The sequence below is a fragment of the Limanda limanda genome, chromosome 3, assembly GCF_963576545.1.
Source record: "Limanda limanda chromosome 3, fLimLim1.1, whole genome shotgun sequence".
Taxonomy (NCBI): Eukaryota; Metazoa; Chordata; class Actinopteri; order Pleuronectiformes; family Pleuronectidae; genus Limanda; species Limanda limanda.
Window position 1 is genome coordinate 1,435,119 of NC_083638.1, and position 26,414 is coordinate 1,461,532.

The 26,414-nt window shown below is 40.7% G+C and overlaps 1 protein-coding gene and 1 pseudogene across 2 annotated transcripts; both read right to left on the reverse strand.

The window, feature by feature from the left end:
- Positions 1 to 3,384: 3,384 nt before the first annotated feature.
- LOC132998874 (ras association domain-containing protein 8-like) lies at positions 3,385 to 11,209 on the reverse strand (annotated as a pseudogene).
- Positions 11,210 to 13,067: 1,858 nt separating this feature from the next.
- Positions 13,068 to 25,970, reverse strand: LOC132998873 (up-regulator of cell proliferation-like). 2 transcript variants are annotated; one of them, XM_061068618.1, is made up of 6 exons: positions 25,906 to 25,970; positions 25,707 to 25,789; positions 21,277 to 21,351; positions 20,133 to 20,207; positions 13,922 to 18,618; positions 13,068 to 13,679 (listed from the first exon to the last, which is right to left on the reverse strand). In XM_061068618.1, exons 2-5 carry the CDS (start codon positions 25,741 to 25,743, stop codon positions 13,946 to 13,948), a joined length of 4,860 nt encoding a protein of 1,619 aa, XP_060924601.1. In that variant the 5' UTR covers positions 25,744 to 25,789; positions 25,906 to 25,970; the 3' UTR covers positions 13,068 to 13,679; positions 13,922 to 13,945. The 2 variants fall into 2 exon arrangements, with proteins under 2 accessions (XP_060924601.1, XP_060924602.1); XM_061068619.1 differs by lacking the exon at positions 20,133 to 20,207.
- Between the last annotated feature and the right edge of the window lie 444 nt (positions 25,971 to 26,414).

The window sequence follows — 26,414 nt, forward strand, 5'->3', positions numbered from 1 at the left end:
GCCCTTAATGCAGATGAGGGGGGGGGGTATTTTCAGGGATAAGCTTCTACCTGTGGAACAGCTCGTACCTGTGGAACAGCTCGTACCCGTGGAACAGCCTGTGCTCACCACGTCAGGACCCTGGTTCCCCCCCGGCTGGTTCCCTCACATGAAGCGTCTCACTGAGGGAACAGCTCTACACTCTGGTGTTTACATGTTTACTTCAGGACTTTCCTGTCATATCTCTTTATAAATATCTGTATTCTGTACTTTGTGTCACGTTATTCGTAGGAAACCTGATGTGCAAATAACAAATGATTGACTTATTGATTGATATGAAATCCTTACACGATCACTCCTGAGTACTGATACTGTGTGAGCAGCTGCTTTATATTCAGTTTATATAAAATGTTATATATCAGACCCTAAATCTGAAATAGTTTACCTGAGGAAACACAGAACACCAACTTGGTTTTTAAATCATCTCTCAAAACGTCTTTTACAGATTATACTTGACTTGACTTGAATTGATGTTGCATTACTCGTTGTTTGACTCAAGTACACATTTTTATGGACATACACAAGTATGATAAGATAAAATGAGATGATGTGAGACTTAATTCATAATAACATATGTATAAATATAAATAAACTGTAAGTGTATTGTAAGTGAACTATAAATATAGAGTGTGTTTGCAGAACCAATAGAAAAAGCAACAGAAAAGAGGAGAGGTGACATGAGACAGTAAACTAACACCAGAGTGAGTAGAACTGATAACCAGTCAGTAGATCTGCACCAGAGGAAATAAACCAACTCATCTCAGGGACAGTGAAAGTTTCTCTGGTTTTCTGTCTCAGGTAAACTTTAGAAAGTGTAATGAGCTCATGTCCAGTTCCTTGTGATTCTGTAGAGACAGACGAGACCCGACTGGATGAGATAAAAGATACAAGCACGTTGGACTAGATTACAAAGCAATTAGATCAGACTAGATTACAGCACACACACAAACACACACACACACACGCACACACATACACACACTCTCTCCAGGTGAGAACAAACCATACAATAATATTACCTTCAGATTATTTTCCACTCAAACAGTGTGTTTCAGTATTTACTCATCAGGTCAATGGAGCAGACACAGCAACAGACAGAAAGACTTACAACAGCATACCTGTGTGTGTGTGTGTGTGTGTGTGTGTGTGTGTGTGTGTGTGTGTGTGTGTGTGTACGTGTGACATAATCAACTATACAACCCCACCACCACGTTACGTAACATACAACAACATGACTGTAACTGCTTGTGCCTCCTGAGTTCATGATGTGGGACTCGTGTAGTTTGAGTGAACATCTGGGAATCGAACTCTGGGCACGAGCAGTTCTCTCTTTCCATAACAATGTGAGACGTTCAGGGAATTTTTCAAAATGTTTTCCTCGATTTCTTTGAGACTTTTTCATGGATCTTGATGAAAACAATCAGACATGTGATGATTGTGTTGTGGTTTTTTTGTGTGTTAAATCTGTTTAAGCTTTTATTTGATGGCTTCGTCTCTGGGAAATGGTTTTTATGAGATTTGTCATTTGTTACTTCCTCAAGGAGCTAATGTAAAAATCTGAGCCTGCAGCCTTTTATCTGATTTTAACTTGTGAAACTTCACTGCTGCTCGACTATGATATCGTCCTGGTTGATATTCAGTCTGTTGTCGATATGGAGCTGAACAACTTCCGCATCGTCCCCATGGCGCTGTGGTCTCTGGGTGAAGTCAGGCACTGTCTGAACGTGGCCGCGACGTGCGTGTCCAATGACGTTTCCGTTAAACTGAGGAGCATCATCAGCTTGTCTTTACAGGACCAAGTCTTACACAGCGCCTCGTAGACGTCCCTGTGGAGGTGTCTGCGTGTGGCGGGGGTGATGACAAAATGTTGTTGTTCGACCTCTGCCCATATCGACCCCCACAGACGCTCGATGATGCTCTGGATCACTGCCATGCTGTAACTCTGTTTTGCCTGATGTGCGGCCTTAGTGACCAATTTTTCTACGATGACCCTCAACTTAAATTTGTCTATTTTTGGGTGCACTGCTTTGTCCATGTTGTGTATTTGAAGTTGGGACATGTCCAGCTCGCTTATGTCCAGCTGGAATGTGCTTAGCTTGGATTTGCCCTGCACAAGTGTGTCCATCTCATCCTCATCAGACTCGTCCTCATCAGATTTGTCTTCATCAGACTCGTCTTCATCAGATTCAACTTCATCAGACTCGTCCTCTTCAGTCTCCTCTTTATCAGACATGTCTTCATCAGACTCGTCCTCATCAGCCTCATTCACATCAGACTTGTCCTCATCAGACTTGTCCTCATCAGACTTGTCCTCATCAGACTCGTTCACATCAGACTTGTCCTCATCAGACTTGTCCTCATCAGACTCATCTTCATCAGACTCATCCTCTTCAGTCTCCTCTTTCTCAGACGTGTCTTCATCTGACTCGTTCTGCGCAGGTGTGTCAATTTCTTCCTCATCAGACTTGTCCTCATCAGCCTCGTTCACATCAGACTTGTCTTCATCTGACTCATCCTGCTCCATCCTCTGCTTGGTTAAGTCGATCACAGGTTCATACAACACAGACTCGTCCTCAGACTTGTCTTCATCAGACTCGTTCTGCACAGGTGCGTCAATTTCATCCTCATCAGACTTGTCTTCATCTGACTCATCCTGCTCCATCCTCTGCTTGGATAAGTCGATCACCGGTTCATACAACACAGACTCGTCCTCAGACTCGTCTTCATCAGACTCATCCTGATCCATGCTTTGCTTGGACTTGTCCAACTTGTCCTCCTCAGCTACGTCCAGCTCGGGTTTGCCCTCCTCAGACACGACTGGATCCAGAATCTCCCCCTCCGGTTGGCCCAGCTCGTACGTGTCCAGCTCGGACTCATCCTGCTCGATGACCCGCTGGGGTCTGGATGGGATTACCAGAAACACGCTTGCGTAAGAGTGTCGATCCAATTTGTTTGGGATCATTGTCACTGTGTCGTTTTCTTCAGTGAGTTGAGCTCTGGTTATAAACTGTTGTTGAATAGTGAGTATGTTGTATAATCCCCGCTGGAGATCAAAGCCTATATGTGACAAATGCTTCATAGGCATTTATTTTCATCAAAGGAATTTCATACAAGATCAAAAACCTTTTATTTGTTTATTCAGCTTTATGAGAAATGTATGTGGTAGAAAACGGTGCACCTCGGGGCAGTGGCATTAGTCTGATATTGTTTTCCATTATGATAAATGTTGTGTTGTCCTAAGTTCAGGGTGATGGGCGGTCACGCTTTGCTGATGATTGAGCCTTGTGGAAAAAGTGGAAGGGATATTAATCTTAGCATACAAAGCATATTTATGTTGTTGAAGTAATTTCTATCTTACGGTAACATTTTTAAAGTATTTATTCAGAAAGAAAAAAAAACATACCCATGGGCTTTCTCATTTCAAAACTAAAATCTGTTGGCTGAGATTTCCTTGATGGTGTGTTTAATATCCACTCACCCAGTTGTGGGCTTAACTGGACCTGTGTTAAGTGCACAAACCTTAAAGTGATTCCCCATAATGCCTTGGGCTTGGATGAGTAGTGAAAGTTTGCTGTTTTATATCACAAAATGCTAAATTTACCTTTTATCTGTCCTCATTCTAGTGCTGCTCTATAACCGTTAGCAGGTAGTTATATTTATACCAGATAATGTTTATAAAACCATCCAGTTGAGAATCTTCCAGCTGTAACACGACTTCCTTGAATTTCTTTAACTGGAACTTGTCATGTCTGAATTTGTTCAGCTTTATTATGCTAAGCTAAGTATATCCAACCAGTCATATCCCACCTCTGCTGTCATGTGACTGAGTAGCGTCCACATGAAGTCAACAACAAAACAAGCAAAAATACCTTTGTTCTTTATCAGTGGCCTATCATTTATTTGATAAATGATCAAGACTCACACGCACACACACACACACACACACACACACACAAACACTGTAGGGTCTGCACCATGTTTTCTTCCTTCATGTCCTGCAGTAGAAAAAGAGAAAACAACATTGTCATGATTTGTTTTCTCTTTATTTGTAATGTAATCATCAAAACTGGAGTTTTTGGAGCTTTATGTTAAATTAAACCATCGACTGAAGATCAAGATGTAAAGACGTTGTGTCTTCACTTCCTCCCACTACTGACAAACGAAGCCAAACTATCCCTGGACACGAAAGCTGCCATCTCGTCCATTTGGAGTCACAGTCGGTGCAGTAATGGAGTTATGGTATCGAGGTGTCGCTGATAAATACGCTCACTCATCAATCATGAGTCCGTCTCAGCCAATTTTATATCATCAAATAACTAATTAAAACTGATCAGAAACATGAACCCTTGAAAACAGTCAGATAAGAACTAAAATGACAGAAACCAACTTACTACTGTGGATATGTTTCAAATTCAATATTTCAAACATCCATGCCCGGCCACTAGGTGGTGATAAAGTCTACATCAACCATCTGCCAGAGTGAGCTCACTCAGTGATCTAATTCTCCTGTGAACCACTGTACAGCCGCCGTTCCTGTTTTAGATTCTGGCTCATGCTCATTACTCATAGCAACATGTGTGAAGTGGACTGTGATGTCATTGTTTCCATGGATACCCAGATACCAGAGTTTATGAGTTTGTGAAAATCTCCATTTCAGTAAAACACTGACACCAGGCACCAAAGGAAGATGAATATCTGCATTAGTGTTGACGAGGTGTATGTTTGGTCCATGTCCTATCTGCTAACATGGAGGAGGCAGGGTTTGTGACCTATACTGCAGCCAGCCACCAGGTGGAGAGTGAGACTCTTCTGGTGAGTCGTACTCTCGTCCGTCTTTATTCACAGTCTCTGAATATAGTTTATAAACATTTGTTTTATTGTTGTTTTCATTTGAGAGAAATTAAAAACATTTTCACCTCAGCGTCAAACTGAACTTTAGTTTCACTGACAATATGTTTGTTTTTTTTATGCGACAGCAATACTAAAATAAGAATAAGAATAACAACTATTATAGCTATGTTATATCCTAACACTGATATATAGGAAACATGGTGCGGACGTACAGTGGCAGCGTTGTGTTACTGGATAACTCCGGCGCTGCTGAGGTGAAGGTCCGGGACGAGCAGGGAGTTTGTCTGCTCAGCTGGTGGAGCTCCGGTCTGCTGGATGAACTGCTGCAGATTACACTGTCTCAGCTCCTTGTTCAGCTCCTCCACCAGCTCCCATCTGTCCTACAGGAAGCAGACAATAGGATTTTATCAGCATGTACTTCTTCAAATTCTCTTATTGACATTGTAAACCATACATCCACTGATTACTGTAGTTCTGCTGAAGTGAGATGAGATGGAGGTGTTTTACCTGTAGCATGCTGTCTGCAGCGTGGAGCTGCCTCTGTGTCCCTGACAACGTTGCGTCCACTTCTTCTGCGTGCTGATGGCGGTTGTGAAGCTCCTCCCTCAGGGGCCTGAGCGCCTCCTCCTGCTGCCGAGCGGCTTCCTGCGAGCTCTGTCTGTCGGCCGTGAGCTGAATGTCGTGCTCCAGGTGTGCAGAGTGAGCCGCGAGCTCTTTGATCTCATGACTTTGATCACCCACCGACGAGTGTATCTGCTGTAGACGTCTGTGCATCTCTGCTGACAACAGTGAATTCAAGTTCATTGTTTTAGAAATGTCACAGAAGTCTTTCATTCGTCATTCATTCTGCATTATTTTAGTCCGCATATTCAATTTCCTCAACAAATTTGGTACAAAACAATAAAGCAATAGATAAAAAAACTCTACAAATATGTAATTAAACATAATTACGTTTCAAATTTGTGTTTATCGTCATGTTTTTCAAACATGTTTGAAGTGGCAAAGTGACGGATTTCCACACGTACCTTGTTCTCTGTCTGTCTCTGTCTGTAGCTTCTCATCCCAGTGTCCTCTGCTCATCAGCTCTGCTTCATTCTGCCTCAGCCTCCACTGCAGCTCCTCCAGTTCCTCTGCAGCGTCCGGACTCAGACATGGAACCGGAGACGGCCCCCCCCGCTCCCACCCCTGTGTCTCCTTCTCCAGAGCTTGAAGCTGAACCTCCAGGTCTTGTAATCTTCTCTGTTGCTGAAGAATCTTCCTGAACACATCCTCTGTGGAGGCGTGAGGGGAAACAGCGTTCAGGGGGTCGGGGGTGTCTAAGAAAGAGACGGGGGAGGCCCGAGGCTCGGGGGACGCTCTGTGGACGCTCCTGTTTGGTCCCCTTGGAATAAGTTGCGTGACCCAGATTAAAAGTGAGAGACTTCTGTGGCTCCCTGCGTCTGAGGGTCTCTGGTTCTGAGGGTCTGGGTAGGGGAAGGCGTCTCTCTGTGGTTGGCGTTTCCTGACCAGCGCTGAGACTGGGGCCGGTCCTCCGCAGGATGAACTGGACCTCGGCAGCCAGCTGTCCCAGATGGGCCAGATGCTGCAGAGGACAGTCGTCAGCTACCAGCTGTCTCTCATTCCCTCGGAACTTTAAGATGAGGATGTAACGACCTGTCTGACCTACCAGACAAAAACAAGCATGAACAACTCATATCCAGAAGCACAAATATACATTTTAAACAATGATTTCAAATTCAAAGAAGGTAAAATACAAAGTAAGATTGTAGCCTATAAAAAAAACACAGACATAATGCTCCACACTAAACTGCAGTGGTGTCTGTAGACAGTCAATCCAATGGACATGGACTCCAGGTTGGGAAAGTGAAACCAATAAGGAACTCCCTGAAACCTGTGTTCTGTGTAGTGACCAGCAGGGGGCGACTAGATTCTATAGAAGTCTATAGAAAGTGACTCTACTTCTCTCAGGAGTTTATGTCTCAGTCTCTAGTTTCAAGTCTTCTTCAAACAGCTGATGTTCATTTAGTGAATTATGATAATTTAGAGTCAAACAGACCATAAAGCAGCGGATGTGTTCGGGGGGGGGGGGTGGATACCACAGTGTGATTGACAGCTAGTACCGTCCAATGGGTGCAGGTGAAAGATGTAGGTGGGCGTGCCGGTGGATTGACAGGTGGTGGTATGTAAATAATCTTCAGCAACAGTTTACCCTGTGCACCCTGTCATAAAAATCTCCAGGACAACGTGTACAATATTCTGACGATGTTACAATTTGAAGACATTAAAGTCAAGATGAAAATATACAGATTGTCTGAGATGTCAGTCCTCATGTCCAGAACCATCCCACAGTTAGCCTGCTCAGCAAGTATTAAACTAAAGAGTCCATGTTCATAGAATCCAGGAAGTACAGTGTTCATCCTCTGGAGAGCAGGAATACTCTCAGTGAGATCAAAGTACTTCATGTCTCCACATTCAAAGAACCAGGATTACAAAGTGTGTATCACGTGCTGAATGAAAACGGACAGACTCACCAATCGCTTGTGCCAGAGTGATCAAAACCTCCTGACAGGAAGTGTTCAGTGATAGACCACACACCACCCTGACCACGCCCTCCACCCACACCTTCAGCTCCATCACTCAGCAGCACCAGGCTCCACCTGCAGGGGGCGATACATGGACACATCACTACGCTGTACCTCGGTTAGAAGTAAGGACAAATAAAAACCAACACATTTTTATATAACTCCTTGGTTTATACATAGTTTATACATCGTATAAAACCTCCAGAATAGATACATAGTAGAAAAACTATAGATAAACTACATCAGTATAAATCCTACCATAACTACAGTAAGAGCTGTGTCTAGTCTATATTACGTATATAAGTGTATAAGTACGTGTTCCTTCATCTGATTGGTCCTACATTTGTTTCCATTAATATCAGTAGATGGAGGTAATGCACCTTGATGCTGGTTACCACCCACCGCTAAACCAACGAAGAAGAAGAAGAAGAAGGAGGAGAAGGTGAAGGAGGTGGAGGAGGTGAAGGAGGAGAAGAAGGAGGGGGAGGAGGTGAAGAAGAAGAAGGAGGGGGAGGAGGTGAAGAAGAAGAAGAAAAGAAGAAGAAGAAGATTGGTTAAGGGGCGGGACTAACAGAGAGGAGAGGAAGTGTAGTGCTGTCAATCAGTATGTAGCGTGTTAAGCTAACGTAGCTAACAGCTACTAAAGTAAACCAGGTATTGAGGTTCATGTCTCTAAAGTTTTCTGGATCATTAGTAAGAAGTTTTTTTTATAGTGTTTTTAAATGTTTAGGGAGTTAATCGACTGTGTTAGCTGTTAGCCAGCTGCTAGCCGTCTGTGATCATCTCTGTTGGCATGGTGCTAACGTGGCTAACGGCTACTAAAGTAAACCAGGTACTTAAATGAATGTCTCTTAAGTTCTCTGGATCATTAGTGAAAAGTCTGTGATACGTCTGTTCGGCGTTTTGACTGATTTAGAGAGTTTAGGGAGCTAATAGCTACTATGCTAGCTGTTAGCCAAAGGGTGTTTGGTTTGTCCATTCTGAGCTATTGTAAAAAACATGGCTGCTCCATATGTAAATATAAAGTATTTCAATATAAAGGCTCATTTTAGGGTAAAGAAAACAACATTTTCTATTCACTTTCTGCCAATTGATCCTTTCACCCAACTCTTACACTCAAGTGTTCGAGCTAAATGGTTCGTCCTTAGTTGTGCGACTTGTCGTTGATTATGTTTTTGGTAAAGGTTTTATTCAGAGAAAATAATTGTGTTTAAGAAATCCTTAAAGTTGAGAGATGCATGTTGTAAAGCTGCCTTAAGTACATTCTGTTAGATTAAAAGATTCTTGTAAAATTTCTTGTGCAAAACGTTCTCATTAAGATTTACACAAGTTTTTATCATTAAAGGGAAACATGAGGGAAGTTATGAAGTCAGTCTTTATGTATAGAACCTGAGGCGCTGTATCTCATGCTACGTGATACATAGAGAGTGATTGGGTTAGATGATATACATATGCTGTTAGGTCATGTAAAGTAGAACATTTGAAACCGTGGTATTTCTTTTTAGGTGATGTTATGAATCAGTAGTAAACGGCATAATGTTTCTCACGCTGTGCAGTAACCTGACACTTAAACCAGAGAGAGGAGACCAGTGTGAAATATCACTCTCTCATGGTGTCAGGGTCCAGGTCTACAACAGTCTGCAACAAAAAGACAAGTGTGAGACCACGAGACAAACAGACGCCTGTTTTTAAACCACCTGACACATCAGCAAACATTCTTTACTCTCACTGTTGACACTCCAGGTTTTCGGTGAACCAAACTCTGATCATTAACTAAGTACTTATGTTTATCAGCTTAACTCAGCTGAAGCTTGAAATCCCCAAAAAGTGACCTGAAGTTGTTTAATTGACAAAAACGATCACCTGAAACATTGACTGTTGGCACTGGAACCAAAGTATATAATAATACATGTTATTAATGCGACAGTGTAGGTTTGTGGTCATTCTAAAGATCATTGGAGAGGGGGACTCAAATATTTGATTAAAGCAAAAGTACAAATACAAAGGCTAAAATCTTCTCAAGTGAAACTAAATATTAACTTGTCTACTTGAGTACAATAAAGTTCTTTCTTTTGAAAATACTTTTTTTAAATAATAAAAGGACTTAATGAGTGTAGCCTATTCCCTAATGCAACTACACCATTAACTGTGGCTTCTGTTTAATACAAGGAGAATACAGACGATACTGAAGACACTGAGTGTTTCTGCTGCTGCTGCAGGAGGCGGGGTCTAATGCTGCCTGTCCGCTCTGATTGGATCAGTGAAACAATTCCCCTCTCCTTATTGGTTACTTTTAAAAATATAAATCAATGTGAACCTGTTACGTAATGCCTTGTAAAAATGAAGTGAAGTAGAGAGTACAGACATTTGCGGATGAAAAAAGAATAAATGAAGTACAGATACATGAAAAAGGACGAAAGGAAAAACAGCCACATTTTCCATTGGTTCTTTCAAAAGTTGATTCATTGTTTAGTTTGTAAAATGACAGAAAGGTTTGAGTGAAATGGTGGTAACGCTACTGATGTTTAAAATTGTTATTTAAGTTTCTATTAATTCTCTGAATAACTTTTGGCACAAGATGAAAACAACAGTTTTTTCTTTCACTTTCTTTAAAATTGTGATTTTGTCCTTGATTTCTCAGAGAACTCAGTCCCTGTTGTAAAGTTGTGTATCTGTAATGTTGTGTTGTCTTATACTCAAACTCTTATATTCTGTCACTTTGTATTGTTTGTGTGCAGAGAGCAGCTTATTGTGCAGAGTGAAGTTCACCAGCAGCCAGAACTGTGACCTGGAGAGGACACACAACATTGACAACTGATGAGCATGTGTGACTGGAGCCGACGTGAGAAGAGCCCCCACAGGTTTGAAGTTTGAAATGTGTGTGTGTGTTGTGTTTGCAGCAGAACACACACAGATTTGCTGAAGGCAGGAATGTTGCAGAACAAGCTGACATTCCTGCAGGACTCTGACTCCACCCACACATACGTACATACCCCAGCGGTGTGTTTACTATTCTCCACTGTTCAAAACCACGTTCAGTATCAGCCTCACTCAGAAAAAACACACATCCTCAAAACCCTGGAAGCTGATTCCAAAAAAAATGGTCATCTTCGAAAATCTTTGAAAGAAGCTGCCTTCATTTTAAGGCTACTGCCATAAAAAGAACTTTATCTCCACATCACAACTTTTTTACTTAAATACAAAATCTCAAACAATTTTCTTACTTTTTGATTTTTTTTTCGACACCAGAAACTTAGATTTCTAACAATCATTAAAAAAAACTATATTCAGCTCCACTTCTGAAATTAACTGAAAATATTTTAAGTTCTTTAGAAAGTGATTCAATTCTAATTTGAGGGTTTTATGAATGAAATGTTTCACAAAACATTTTTAACCTCATTCAAGTATTTTGTCATTGAAGTAAAGAAGCTCCAGTGACATCATGTTCAACACGGTACTGTTGATGAATGAAGACACATGAACTTACAGATGAAATGAAATATGTCCATAAACAAATCAACTGTTGTTTATCTCAGAAACAGAAATCCGCAGTGAAAACATTTCCTTCAGTTTAACTCTGTTCCTTCCAAACGTGTGACAGGGCAGTTAAAGAGGAGATGGAACGCTCACCTGTGGATTCGAGCTTCTCTCAGTTTCATTGATGATCTTCCTCAGCGTCGGGAACTCAGTCTGGAGAGCGGCTGGGACTCGAACCCTCCTCCTACCCACACACTGCAGCCAGGGGGAGGAGTGAAGCTGAGGAATGCAGCTCTTCTGGATCCACCACCTGACAAGTGATGACGCTCAGTTGTGGGAGGTAATTAAATGCATTTAATCTCAGTAGGATTTTGAGTTTTGTGCTGTCATCGTCCTGAGAGGAAGTTATTGTTCATCTCCTTTTATCTTTCTTACTGAATCTACGTAGCACATTTAGATTTTACCTTTCAGTAAAGTTAGTGCAGAGAAAATCACAGAAATTATCTTTTTCTTGCCTTCATTTCTTACATCTTTGTTTTTACTTCCCCTCATGACATTCGCCCAAAACTGGAAAAACTAAGTTTTCACCTCGGCCCAACAGCTCTATGAAGCCGCACCACATTAAACACACTCATAGAATCAGGTGATAAATAATAAATTGTAATTTGATGAAAAACATTGAGTATAAAATCTTCAGTGCAGATAAACCAGGTAGGATGAACAGTTTTCTAACTTCATTCTGAACACAAACTATAACAATGACCGAATATATTACTCAGGAATAATTCTGAAGCATCAACACAGGACAAGAGAACACAACATTACAGACACACATCTGTACTATAAAATAAAATAAAATATAATATATTAAAAAAATATACAATAAAAACAACAAGTCACTCTCCAGGTAGATACTTTTTTTATGATTCTATTTGACTTGTGTGTGTCCTTGGCTCAAAGGCGCCCTCCCTTGTACTGTATACACAGTACATATATACGGTACATATATACAGTACAGATACACAGTACATATATTCAGCACATATATACAGTACATATTCTAATCCCATTCAGATAATAAATTGAGGAACAAGCCTCCTGCTCTTCATCATAAACAAGACAGAGTCAGAAATGGTTGGAACCAGCCAGTTACAGTAAAGTGTAGCTGAGCGCAGTAACACACCTTTACCACTACTTCCAGCCTCCATTTTTCTGAACAAGGATTTTACTCTGAACTGAAACCAGGCTCCTCCCATCCAATCCAACCAATCAAACCAGACTTTTTCATTTTTGCCAGACATACAACAGCAGTGCAGGCAGAATGAAATGGCGTTTCCGTGGGATCCCTCGATAAGATAAAGACACTAAAGGAGATCACACGTACAAATACAGAATTAAGAACACACATTGTCACACTCCAGGCAAGTTGTGTGTGTGTGTGTGTGTGTGTGTGTGTGTGTTCAGCTGGTTTCCCTGTGGCCTGTGCTTATTGAATAAATTGGACATGTGCCTTGGGTGCCCCCTTGTGGCTGTTTTACCCCAAGTGGCAGGTGAGTGATGTGTTGCTGCAGAGTTTCCTGTGTGTCCCACCATGTTGCATCTACAGTGGATAAGGGCTGAATGCAGAAAGCTAACCAAAATGGTTTTCATGGTATCATATGATCATTTATGATTCAAATATTGTTTATAGCTATTTTCTTTTTTTCAAAACATATTGTTTTATTTCATGTGCCCTTTTACATAATATCTCTACTCATTATGCTAAGAACATTTGTGATCAGAAAAAGTCAAACACAAACTGAGATCAACTGACTCATCATTTATTGTAGCTTGTAAATTTGTCACATTATCAAATATCCTTCGCTTATTTAGTCGAAATCTAAACATGAGCAAAAAGTCCCAAAAATAAGAAATGTAAAAAGCAATTTGTGCTTCTTCATCATTGTCCGTGGTACTGTACTTATCATTTAGAACAGAGTATGTAAATAATGGAAAAAAAACATTTTAAATCAGAATTACATGAATCAAAAATGAATCCTTAACAGTATGTGAATAACAATATTTGCTTGAGCAAACTTAAACAACTTAAAAAATAAAAGTAACGATATAAAGGGCAGTACATAACTGTCTTAGTGTATTGTACATCACCATTGTTTTCTTTATAGTCATCACATACATAGAGATAATACATTCATAACTTCATCATCCACATCACCATGCACATCTGTTTCTCTGCCCTGAACTACGTAAAGTTATATAAAAGATAAGTCATCATATACACAAACATACGGCAACAAAAAGGAACAAAAATACAGGTAACAAATGTACATTTATACTTACATTTCTCTTTTTTTTCTTTAATCATTGTCATTTCATGCACTCAAGTTGTTCTGCTCGAGGGCTAGTGACTATTGACACCGTAAAAAAACGACCAAAAAATAAATCATCGAAGAGTCGTAAAGAAAAGAAAATGCACAGAGGTCCAAACTAACTCTGTTGTTCTTTCTTCATTTTCACTAAAACAAATTGGTTTTTTAGTCACATTAACAACAAAAAAATTAACAAGAGTAAAACAAACATAAACTAACAAAACAATAATCTCTTGCAGAGTTTCCCCCCAAAATAGTAATTTTTCCTGAAGCTGATTTAGACTGAAGACTTGTAGTTCTCTGAATTTTCTTTCAGACCTGCACGGAGGTCCAGACATGTTCCTGAGACTTTCTGGAGAGGCTGTAAGTGAGAACGTAGAGAATCTGAGAATACAGCAGGAAAATGTCCAGAACATTCACAGAAAGTGAGTGGGCGTGTTGATGACGTTTCTAATGTAAGATGTGAAACTGGAAGAAAACAAATACCTATAAACAAAGTCTGCACATGTTCAAGAGTCTATGTAAAAAAATAGTTGAGTAAAGATAATATTTCATCCAAGTGAATGTGAATCTATTGCTGCACATTAAATTGGACTGAATTACCTGATGTGTTCAGTTGTACTTTGTTCACTTCATGTTGAAGGCGTCTCTCAAACCCTTCAGAGCTTCTTCCTTTGTGAGTCTCCTCCAGGCCTCTGGGAGATCAGCTGGTTCGGCTTCATATATTTCAGCAAATCTGTCATTGTATTGCACCAGGACGTACTTCCAGTAGTCAGATGCCTCGATGGTGGAGTCTGGAGGAATGATCCAGTCTGGATAGTACTCCTTGTAGTTCTTGTAACGATGCCACTTCTCATTGGTGTCTGTGTTTCTGAATTTACGATCACTGTGCACGTCAGTTGTACACAGTGAATTAACCAGCTTCTTACTTGACTCCCACGTGAATCTGCCAAGACCTTGTGGCCGATGAATGGCTGCATGATGCTGCTTGTGATCTGTGCCACCGGCCTCACAGGGAGCCTTACAAAATGGACACTGTCGTCCACAACCAAACACTCGCTTGAAAAGCTCATCCTGTGGTTTGATTGGAAGCTTGTTCAGAGTCTCAGTGATGTCATCAGAGTTTGAGAACTCCTCTTTCAGTTGGTCCTTCAACTCCTTCATTGAGATCTTGAGACACTTGATGAATGAATGACATGAGCTTTGGATTTGAAACAAGGTGGTTTTTTCAGCCTCCACGGAAAGTGAGATGTCTTTGATCAAATGTTTGCGCATGTTGCTGATTAGCTTTGTGATGCTTTCCTTGTTATCTGGCAGCGGAGCACCATCCTCTCCTATTGCTGCCCGATCTATCGCTTCTGATATTTTTTTGTAGATGACTTTTAGATTGTTGTTCTTCAGTTTGAACAAAGTCTTGTCCTCTGACATCTTTGTCCAGATGTGCTCAAATATCCAATCCTTAACATATGTTTCATAGCTATCAATGTAGTCGAAAAAACTCTTGAAGTTTTCCTGTAGCAGCAACTCTTTCTGAATGTTGAACTGGAAGAATGTGCGAGAACTATACTCTGTTGAATGGGAACCTGTGAGAATGTCATCCACAATGTTTACTCCCAGAGATCCACAGATGAACTGTTTCACAGCTGGTTTGATACAAGACTGGACAAAATCTTTGGCTTTGCGTTGGCAGTCATCTTGGTTTTTGTATAAATCAAGAAAATCTGACAGGTACTGAGTCTTGTACTTTTCCAGCTGCGTGTGAGGATTATTATCTGACAAGAATCTTTTGTGCATTTCGACAAATTCCCTTGAAGCGATGCCACAAATGTGAAGTTTCAGGTCAATCTCAAACTTTGAATTTGTTGTGTGATGGTCGTAACCTTGTTTAAGGGATTCATCAATTTGTTCTAGAAGATCCCTTGTGAAAGAGTCCTGGTAATCTCCACCGGTCTTTACCTTATCATGTACAAACCTTGTACAAGAGTCAATGATTCTGTCTGCAAAGCTCTGCAAATCTCTTTGCCACATATGTTTGACCTTCTCCATAACAGTGTCTACATGCTTACGTTTAGTTTTAAATGGACCTGTCCCCATTTTCTTTAGGTCTGTTACTTTCTGCAAAGGCTCATTGACATTTTGATTACAGAAGTCTTTTCTCAGCTGCTTCAGGACGCATGCTGCAATGTCTCGCTCTTCCAGGCCAGACAGGTTTCCAGTGGCTTCAGCCCACATCTTTTCAAACTCTTGTGTCAGCTCTTCCTCTGTCAGAGTTGATGCGTTGCAGTCACTCAGAAGCTTCATAACTTTCTCTTCAATCACACCTCTGTATTCTCTTTGAATGTCCTGAACTTTTTTTGAACTTAGTTTTAGTTCAAGGGTGCAATCCAGTTTTGCCAACACAGAACGTTTGATTTCATCTGCAAGGCCTTTGACACTGTTTAAAAAGTCCGCTTTATTATTCTCAATCAGATGAACTTGTTTGTCTGTCATCTTGTAGTAGTCGGAGAGTTTTCCAGTCATTTTTTTTTGTTGGTCTGTTATTTTGTCTGACACCTCAGATTTTTTTCCTCCAACTAATCTGTTCCAAGTTTCTACCTCAGATTCATTGTCAGCATTCAAGATTTCTACCTCTGCTTGTGTTTGCCAGGTCAGAATCTCTTTTCTGAACTCCCATTCCCACTGACTGAACTCTTTGCACAAGTTGTCATAGGCTTGAGCCACAAGAGTGTTTCTGAAACTAAAGATGAAGTTCTCATATTTCACTGCCTTCCAGAGACTCTTCATCCATTCCAGAAACTCTGGGATCTGAGACACTTCATTGCCCGGGTCCTTCTTCACTGTTTGCAAAAGGATTTTCTTGAAATGTGCTACAGCTTCACTGTAACCTGTGTTCACTTGTGCCATTGGTGGTGTTCCATGCCAGAGTCCTGGGATGTTCCAGTTGTTCTTGTCCATGTTGTAGTCCAGCACATCTGTGAACTCTTTGATAGAAGGTTTCTTTTCCATTTCAGCTGCGATTTGAGTCATTTCATTGAGTTGGTCCAGGAGATGTTTTCTATCTGTCATGTTCTTGTCATGAGCTGAAACTGATGAAACATTCTGGTGAACAAAATGACAAACTGGCTTTTTTCCAATTTCTGTCATCCTCAAGAATGCGTGCACTGCAATTTGCAGGACATCTTTCATTTCTGTTGAGTTTTCCATTGCGATGTTGATGATGGTGGCATCACTCAAGCCAATGACAAAGGTTGCTAGCTGGTTGTCGTGCTCGTAACTGTCCTCTAGTTGTGCCAGTTCAGGAGACTTAAGACCCTTTGTGTCAATGAGGACAATAAAATCACAGTTTAACTCACTTTTCAAATCCTCTGCAACTTTGAGGAAGAGCATGAAAGCTCCTCTTGTGCATCTGCCGCTGCTGACAGGAAACTGCACACCAAACATGGTGTTGAGGAGCGTTGACTTACCGCTGCTCTGAACACCCAACACAGTCAGTACCAACAGTCTGCTCCTCTGTCCAACCTTCATGTGAAGCTCCATCAGTACCTCTGTCACCCATCTCTCTGGGACGTTGGAGGCATCTCCGTCCAAAAGCTCTAAAGGATATCCATCCAACAGCATTTCAGCTGCCAAACCAGGGAGCTGGGATATTTCATCAGCTGTTGAGCTGCTGGTTGAGAACTCGTAGATCAGTCCCATCTCTCTCATGTAATGCTCTGTTCCTAAAGAGCTGTCCACCATAGCTTGGTCTAACTCTGCTATGAGTTTGGCGTCTCTCTCCTTGCATTGCTCCTTGAATTTGTTACGTAACACAGAGAGTTTGACTCGTGAATGTGTATTAAACTTCAGTTTCATCCACTTCAGGAAAACATCTCTTTTTTCTTTGTCAGTTGTCGATAAGCACTTGATGAAACTCTTCATTCCTTTGGAGGCGTCAGAATTGTGTTGCTCCTGTTGGATGTGTCTTTTTTCTTTCTGTAGTTGACATTTATATTCTTCAAGGCCAGAATCACCAGATGTCTTCAGTCTACACTCTTCCTTTTCTAACTTTGACAACCTTTTCCAGTTCGCTCCTTGCAAACGCAGATTTAGTTTTTTATAGTCTGGTATACCTCGCACTCCAATGTCGTCCATGATCTCCTCAGCTGCTTTTCTCTGTGATTCGGTGTTGCTTTCGTCCACAGACAGACCAAGGTCAACAGCTTTTCCAACCATATCTTCAATGCTCATGGGGTCTTTCACATCTAACAGGGATGCCTTGATGACCTCACAAAGTTTCTCTGAGAACTCTGCCACATTTAGCCTCTGGTCTTTGACCTTCACTCTGTTGTTTGGTAAACCTAATTCATCCACCAATCTCTTCACAGACATCATCTCCTCACTGGCATTCCTTCCCTTTCGATTGACGACTAAGAAGAGTTTGGATTTCACATCTTGAAGAGAAGATAGAATCCCGTACTCACTTTCTTCAACGCTGTCCAGGAACACAAAGGTAGCTGTTGATACTTGAAAGAGAAAGTTGAATTGTGTGAGTGATTCACTAATGTCCCCTCGCAAATCTGCGAAGGCTACTGGCCCTGGAAAAACATCTAAACTTTCATTACCACAGGGAAGGTACCAGCAAACCTCAACAAGCCCATCTGCAATTTCTCTTTTGACTGCCCCCCCTTTCAGATCTCTGTGTATGAAGATGTTGCAGTTCTGTTGTCCACTGCTGAGGACATGATTCAAAACCTGGGACTTGGATAAACTGCTGTTCTTCAGCCTCACAAAGGAGAAGAATGGTATATTTGCTTGGACAATGTTGTCTTCAACAAACCCTCTTGATTCAGACATATCATGTGGACACCACTCTTTGACGATGTCTCTCAGAGCCCACAGCATCAGGGTACACTGACTCTTGTTGCTGCGGGGCAACAGCAGTGGAAGAGAGAACTGGCACATTGACATCTTGAGGGCCATTTCCTGCTGCAGGATGCTGTCAGCGCAATGGAAGAGAGCGACTATGAGGTCGAGGGGGTTAACCTCATCATCTCTAGAGTGATCAGCGCTGTCAAGGTCTTCATCAAAAGGATCATTGTCTTCTTGAATGTTTTCCTCTGGCCTGATTGATGATTGTATTGAGCTCCTGCATTCTGCATTTATTTTGAACAGTTTTCTGAGGAAACACCATGGTATTTCCTCAAGCGATAAAACTGATTTTTCCTCAATACTGTTTTTGTTGATCTTAAAGAGAGACTGTTGATTGAGTTTGTTGGGATAAAAGTCCTTCAGTCCAAGTTTGACGATAAAGTTCAACAGGGCTGTCAAAGAGAAAGAGAACATACATTTTAGAAAGTAACGACTGGCACCACCTATTGGGTTGTATATGTATGTTTTATTGTTTGGGTATGTGTTATTTTGCAGTGTTAAATACTGTAAATCTTTCTTGTGAATAACATTTGGGAGCAAAGACTTCATTCACATGAAACCAAAACTACTTATTGTTACATATAGGAATCCAAAGATGTGCAACATCGGTCTGAAGGGACATGTCCTCCTCGAGCTGCTTCTCTCAGGTCTTGTAGAGGAGTTTAAATTCACCAAAACAAGGCTGGAGACTCTCTCAGAGTCCAGAGACAAATATATACGGGCTGTTGGACCATCATTGACAACAGGATGGAAATGGAAACCAAAAGAGAAAACCCAACAGGTAAAAGCAGCACTCTAGCACACTGACATTGTGGGTCACGTTAAACAGGGAAGAGGAGGTTTGGGCCGAGGTCAGAGTAGTCCCCTGTGGAACAAGGCAACTCCTTCAGAGCGGGGACAATTGGTAGTCCTGGAAATCTGGCATCAGGAAGAGGCAGCAAGATGTGTGAAGGCTGTCACTCAAGCAAGACAGGGGCAGTGGATGAGATGGGAAATCATAGAGAGAAGACGGATTCAGATGGAAGGACCTGTGGGTAATGGAAGCTAGCACCCTCACCCAACCTACAGCAGTGGCTGAACGAAGATCCATCCTGCCCACGACGCTCGAATCAAGCTACCCTCATCCTCACTGGTTGTAAAATACGTCTCTCCCAAGGTAGGTATACGTGGAGACACAACCAGGTACTCACATGCCTTGCAGCAACAATAAACACTGTTGCTTGCTGTCCTGGCTCCTAAAAGGTGAAACGAGCTCCCTAATGACATCAGAAAGTCATCTTCCACCACAAACTAAAAAATTACCTCTTCCAACTATACCTTGAATAAAAAAATGAACACTTTAGTTTAAACAAAAAATGTAGTAGCACTTAAATGGCACTTACTTATTGCACTTTGTAGTTTTGCTTTCTTGAAGAAAATTGTACTTGCTTGATTACTGTTGTTATGGGTTTTTGATGATTGATGCACTTATTATGCGTCGCTTTGGATAAAAGCACCATTTTAATGAAATGTAATGTAATGTAAACACAAAGAGAACTGTTACCAATGCCTTGACATCCAAAACATCAAACGCAGTTCAAAGGAAAACTTTTGTCTGTGAGGGGGAACAAGGACAGAGAGGTTCTTCTCCATCTGACCATTCCTGGTCAGATTGAGCAACCCAGAGACTGGAAGATGTTGGTGGACGTGGGCCAGCGGCTTCTAGTCCAATCACATATTGTTACTACCATCGTAAGACAGGACCTGATACACTGGTCCAACAACCAGCACATCGTCTACTTTGTAGAATTAACCCAAGTTTTTAACGTCCTCAGCTGGAGGACAGAATTAAGTATAAATTTGGCAGCTACAGCTTTGTGCCCATTCACTCAACAAGCATACAGATCTCTACATATTGCTTTGTTACCTGCATGCGCTTCACTTTCTGGGTCTCTTGTAGACATGGTCAAAGCTTTCCCTTTATTCCTTTGTGCATCAAAATCTTGAGAAAAATATATATTAACTTGTAAGTTTCACAGAACAATTGTTTACAGAATCAAACAGTTTATTTTTGGATTAGTTTGTGGCCAAGATGATTTAGAATTGAATTGATTTTGGTTACCAACTACAGGTGGAAATCACAAATCACTTTGTCCATTTCAAAGATTAATTGTCCGACTTGCAGCACTGACCCAGATTGTGTTTATTTGAACCTGTTGCTAGTCTAAACCGTCAAATTAAGTTCAGTACATAACTACAAAAATATTTCTCATTAAACTATCTATTGTATTGTGACTTTCATCATTTTCTTAAGAATGTCCTGTATTGTATGGATGGACCAAGATTCTGTGTGACCTGCACCCACTAGGCCTGTTATGAAAGCCTACCTGCACTGCCCACAGAGAACTGCCTTAATCTGCGACCTGTGCTGAAAAGAGTTTTTGTACTGACAGTTGACATTATGAAAATATAGACAACATGTCTCCACTTCCTCCCATTGTGAAAAGCTCAGGGCCAAAATATCTTTGTTGTGATGTAATTGATTGAAGCTCTGTACATTTCTGTAAGTTGCTGTTCCTGTTTTGCATTTGTTGGAATGTACGGCAAGTTATGGAATTTTACTCCTGATCATTTCCTCTGCTTATATATTTATTTAATTATTTATTAAGATTCATGTGATTCTAAAGGCCCTGGGGTCTCATTTATAAAACAGTGCGTGGGATTCATACCAATAGTGTATGTGCGCTTTAAAGCCGGAAATGGAATACGAAAAAGAAAATTCCGATTCATAAAACCGTGCGCTAACACACCTGAACGCAATGTTCACTTTATAAATCACAGTCCACTTGGAAACGTTCGTACGTGGATCTTTCTCCAAATCCGCCCCCTCCACATGCCAATTTAACCCCATAAATGGTCAATGCAAAGCACATCCTCAGCTGGAGGACAGAATTCAGTATAAATTTGGTAGCTACAGCTTTGTGCCCTTTCACGCAACAAGCATACAGATCTCAACATATTGCTTTGTAAGCTCTCTGTGTCCATACACAAATAAAAGTTGAATGAGTTACCTGCATGCTCTTCACTTTCTGGGTCTCTTGTAGACATGGTCAAAGCCTTCCCTTTATTCCTCTGTGCGTCAAAATCTGGAGAAAAATATACATTAACTCGTAAGTTTCACAAAACAATTGTTTACAGACTCAAACAAAGTTTAATTTTGGATTTGTTTGTGGCCAAGATGTTTTGGAATTAAATTGATTTTGTTTACCAACTACAGGTGGAAATCACAAATCACTTTGTCCATTTCAAAGATTAATTGTCTGACTTGCAGCACTGACCCAGATTGTGTTTATTTGAACGAGATGATTCCACAGTAGTGGGGCTTGATGGCTGAAAGCTCTGGCTCCTACTCTACTTTTAGAGACTTTAGGGACGACAAGTAATCCTGAGTTCTGGGATCGGAGTGCTCTAGTGGGTTGATAAGGTACTAACAGCTCTTTAAGGTTAAATGGTGCCATATTATTAAGGGCCTTGAAGGTGAGGAGGAGAATTTTAAATTATTTTCTAGATGTAACCTGAAGCCAGTGTAGCGATGCTAATACTGGAGAAATGTGCTCTCTTTTCTTGGTTCTCGTCAGGACACGTGCTGCGGCATTTTGGTCTTTAACGACTTACTGCTGGAGCCTGATAATAATGAATTACAATAGCCCAGTCTGGATGTAACAAAGGCGTGGACTAGTTTTTCTGCATCTTTTTGCGAAAGGACATGTCTGATTTTTGAGATATTACGCAAGTGGAAAAAGGCGGTCCTAGAAATTTGTTTTAAGTGAGAATTAAAGGACAAATCAGGATCGAAGATCACTCCCAAGTTCCTGACTGTTTCATTGGAAGCAAGGGCAATGTCGTCTAGCGCAGCTATATCATTAGATAATGTTTCTCTAAGGTGTTTAGGGCCAAGTATTACAACCTCAGTTTTATCTGAGTTTAATAAGAGAAAATTGCCGGTCATCCAGGTTTATGTCGTTGAGACATGCTCGAAGTTTAGTTAATTGATTACTTTGTTCAGGTTTTATTGACAAGTATAACTGGGTGTCATCTGCATAACAGTGAAAATTTACCGAGTGTGTCCTGAAAATGTTTCCTAGTGGAAGCATATATAATGAGAATAAAATTGGGCCAAGCACAGACCCCTGTGGAACACCATGGTTAACTTTGGTGCGCACAGATGACTCATCAATAATTTGTACGAATTGGGAGCGATCAGAAAAATAAGTTTTAAACCAGTTTAGGGCGGTTTCATTGATGTTAATTAACTGTTTTAGTCTCTGTAATAAAATTTGATGGTCAATTGTGTGGAATGCTGCACTGAGATCTAACAGAACAAGGACAGACACAAGTCCCTGATCTGAAGCTATTAGAAGGTCATTAGTGACTTTTGCCAGGGCTGTCTCTGTGCTGTGATTGGTTCTAAACCCAGACTGAAAGTCTTCATATATATTATTTTCCTGGAGAAACTCACACAGCTGATTGGCTACAACTTTTTCTAAGATTTTAGATAGGAAGGGGAGATTAGATATTGGCCTGTAATTTGCTAAAACCTCTGGGTCTAGGGTGGGTTTTTTGAGTAGGGGTTTGATTACAGCTATTTTAAAAGACTGTGGTACATAACCTGATGATAATGACAGATTGATTGTGTTAAGTAACGAATTATCTATTAGGGGCAGAATTTCTTTAAGTAATTTAGTTGGAATGGGATCTAAGATACAGGTTGTTGGTTTAGAACCTGAGATTATTTTGGTAAACTGATCACGGTGATCGGAGAGAAGCTGTCTAAGTAATGGGAAGGATTCTCAGCCGTTTCTGAGATCTCTCTTGTTGGGAGGGTATTAGTGCCAATTGAGGGCAGGAGATGGTGGATTTTATTTCTAATAGTTAGAATTTTATCGTTAAAAAAGGTCATAAAGATATTGCTATTTAGAGATCGAGGAATACTGGGTTCGGTGGAGGTGTGACTCTCTGTCAGCCTGGCTACAGTGCTGAAGAGAAACCTTGGGTTGTTTTTATTCTCTTCTATTAGTTTTGAATAGTAGGCAGCTCTTGCTTTGTGGAGAACCTTTTTATATGCTTGAACACTACTTATAAATCACAGTCCACCTGGAAACGTTCGTACGTGGACCTGCCTCAAAATCCGCCCTGCACACGCCCACTTTACACCATAAATGGTCAATGCAAAGTACGGCATGAATATTAAATGATGCTGCTGACCAATGGGTTTCCACCGTGAGTCCTGACGGATTCACCGCATCAAGCGATGAGAAGAGGAAGTGAAACTTTCTGACACTGACATCGAGGTGTTTGTTATTGAGGTGGAGGTGAAGAGCGACTTTATGGGACAGCAGTGATGTCACTAATAAGGAAAATACACTGAAACTCTGCTGCTGCTGTGGATAACACACGGTGTGAGAGTGAAGACAAGAGAAAAAACGGAGCCTGAAGTAAAAAAAAGATCCAATTCAAAGTTGGAGGCAATAAAACACACTCTCAGAATTTGAGGTGTATTGTCTGTTCGTATTTTATTCATCCAAAACTGCAGGATTATTAAATTCAGAGGCTGAGATGTCTTCAATCTTTAAAATTTAACAGAATTATTATTATAATATGCTTGTGTTTGTACTGGGATGGTTTGGATCTGTGTGTTACTGGACTCATGTCAGCACAAAGTTCACAGATCACAGATCAATAGAATCTATATTAGCTGATCAGACATCGCTGAACCCTCGCTTCCTCCCCCTCCTTCCTTTCACCTGCACACATCACGCAGAATCACACACCAGTGTCAAGGCAGTTTTACTTATTTAGAGCAGTGGTCACCAACCTCCTCGAACCCAAGATCACCGAGATCTACCACCCTGATATCTTCCAAGAAACCCACTTGGGGTCATATTTATTATTATTTTTTGCAATTTGTGTTAAAGGCTGAATGTACAAGAAATAAATATACACAAAGAAAGGCAGTTATGCAACTTTTTCTATTCAATGCCCAATATTCAAATTAATATCTATTCATATTTACAATGCACAGTATGTAGCTTCTCAGTTCCACATCATATTCTGCAGAGAAGCTGCTACTGCAGCACAATGTTTTGACATATAGGCTTTGATTTGAATATGAACACAAATATGATTATTGCCTTGTATGAAAGAAGTCCCTAGTACTCAAATAAATACTAGAACTACACAGTATGAAGCCGTGCATCTTCTGCTCTTGCAAGTATTTCACAATCAAAAAAACGTTTTAAACAAGGGAATGGATTCCATAAACAAATACGCTGGAGTGCTTTTATTTTGAAAAGGCATACAGAAAGTGTTGCAACCATTTGTTAGTTCAGTAAAGTTGGAAAGACATTCACAGATTCGGACTTCCCGGATCAATAAGTCTTAAGCGAAACGTTGTTAAAGTAAAAACGCTGCATAATTCCCACCGTAGTGAGGTGGACAACGGCTACAGGCCGGTTTTCATCAATATGAGTCGTCCTCCGTGATGGACACAGAACATGGGTGACTATGTACAGCCTGCTGAGAAACGAGTGCGCAGGGACCGTCTACAAAGTTCAACACCGAAAAGAGATATTACAAAAATATTCAATAACCTCACTTTAATACTGTATATTTTCACAAAAATCCCATCACAGGTCCAGCAAGTACTGCTGACTATGCTACAGTACAAAGTTTTAAAGAATGTAATTTATCATAATTTTTGGAAATATTTTTTATGAAGATTATTCAATAACCTCACTTTAATACTGTATATTGTCACCAAAATCATGTCACAGATCCAGGGTCTCCTGCTGGCTATGCTACAGTACTAAGTTTGGGGAAATGTGGTTTTGTTTAATTTTGGGAAGCATTTAATATGAATATTATTCGGTCTAATACTGTATATTCTCACCAAATTCTGTCATTTGATTGGTTTAGAGGCAATGGACATGAGGCAGGCATGAGGCAGCAATGAGAAGCTCTATTAGTATGAGAATTCAACAAAATTCTAATCCCCAGTATAATACAAATTCATACTTAGTACTGTAGCATAGCCAGCAGGACTCCCTTGACCTGTGATCTGATTTTGGTGAGACTATACATTATTAAATTGAGGTTATTGAATATTTTTGTAATATCTCTTTTCGGTGTTGCACTTTGTAGACGGTCCCTGCGCACTCGTTTCTCAGCAGGCTGTACATAGACACCAATGTTCTGTGTCAATCACGGAGGACGACTCATATTGATGAAAACTGGCCTGTAGCCCGTTGTCCACATTACTACGGTGGCAATTATGCAGCGTTTGCGCTTTAACAACATTTCGCTTAAGACTTATTGATCCAGGAAGTCCGAATCTGTGAATGTCTTGCCAACTTTACCAAACTCCAGAAGTTTCAAAGTCCTCTTATCATAGATAAACTGATTTTGCTCTAAATTATGCATGTAAGTATTCATAGAAATGTACCTGTAAGCGCTCCTTCTACCGCGTTTATTGCAGACATGGTCTGACTTCTCCTTGTCGTCCTTGACTCCCTTGTGCCTCAGAACCTGGAAGAGAAATACATGTTGTTTCTCTAGTTTCAGAACCACTGTTATTATCAGACATTCAAATCAGATCATTCGAATTATTAAACTAAGTTTCCAGCATGTAAACGAAAACATACCTGACATGGTGTAACGGGAGAATGTGAAGCTGCTCGTGTCAGCTCTGCTCTTTATACTAGACAAGCAAAACCGAAAGCATTTGATGCACTGGAACAACAAGTATCAAATATCAGTCACACACACACACACACACACACACGCACACACACACACAAACACACACACACACACACACACACACAGGAACAGGAAGAGAGGGGCGCGGACAGGACGTGGCCGTGTGCGAGGTGCAGATAAGTGAAGTGAAACACACACACATACAGTTAAATAAATTATCCTTTTAAGAACATGCCTCAACTCGAACTGTGTGTTATTCTGTGGTTAGGATGTCTGATTGACCCACATCTCCTGAAATGAGTGGTTGATTTATTTTCTCTCAAGGCTCAACAGTAACAGTAAAGGAAATTTTCACAAAACCTTTCCTGTGCACGGTTAAATTTGAAGACAGAACGGAAGTATGCAAATTGGTTACTGGTAAAACACTCACAGTCCACACTGACTCCAGATA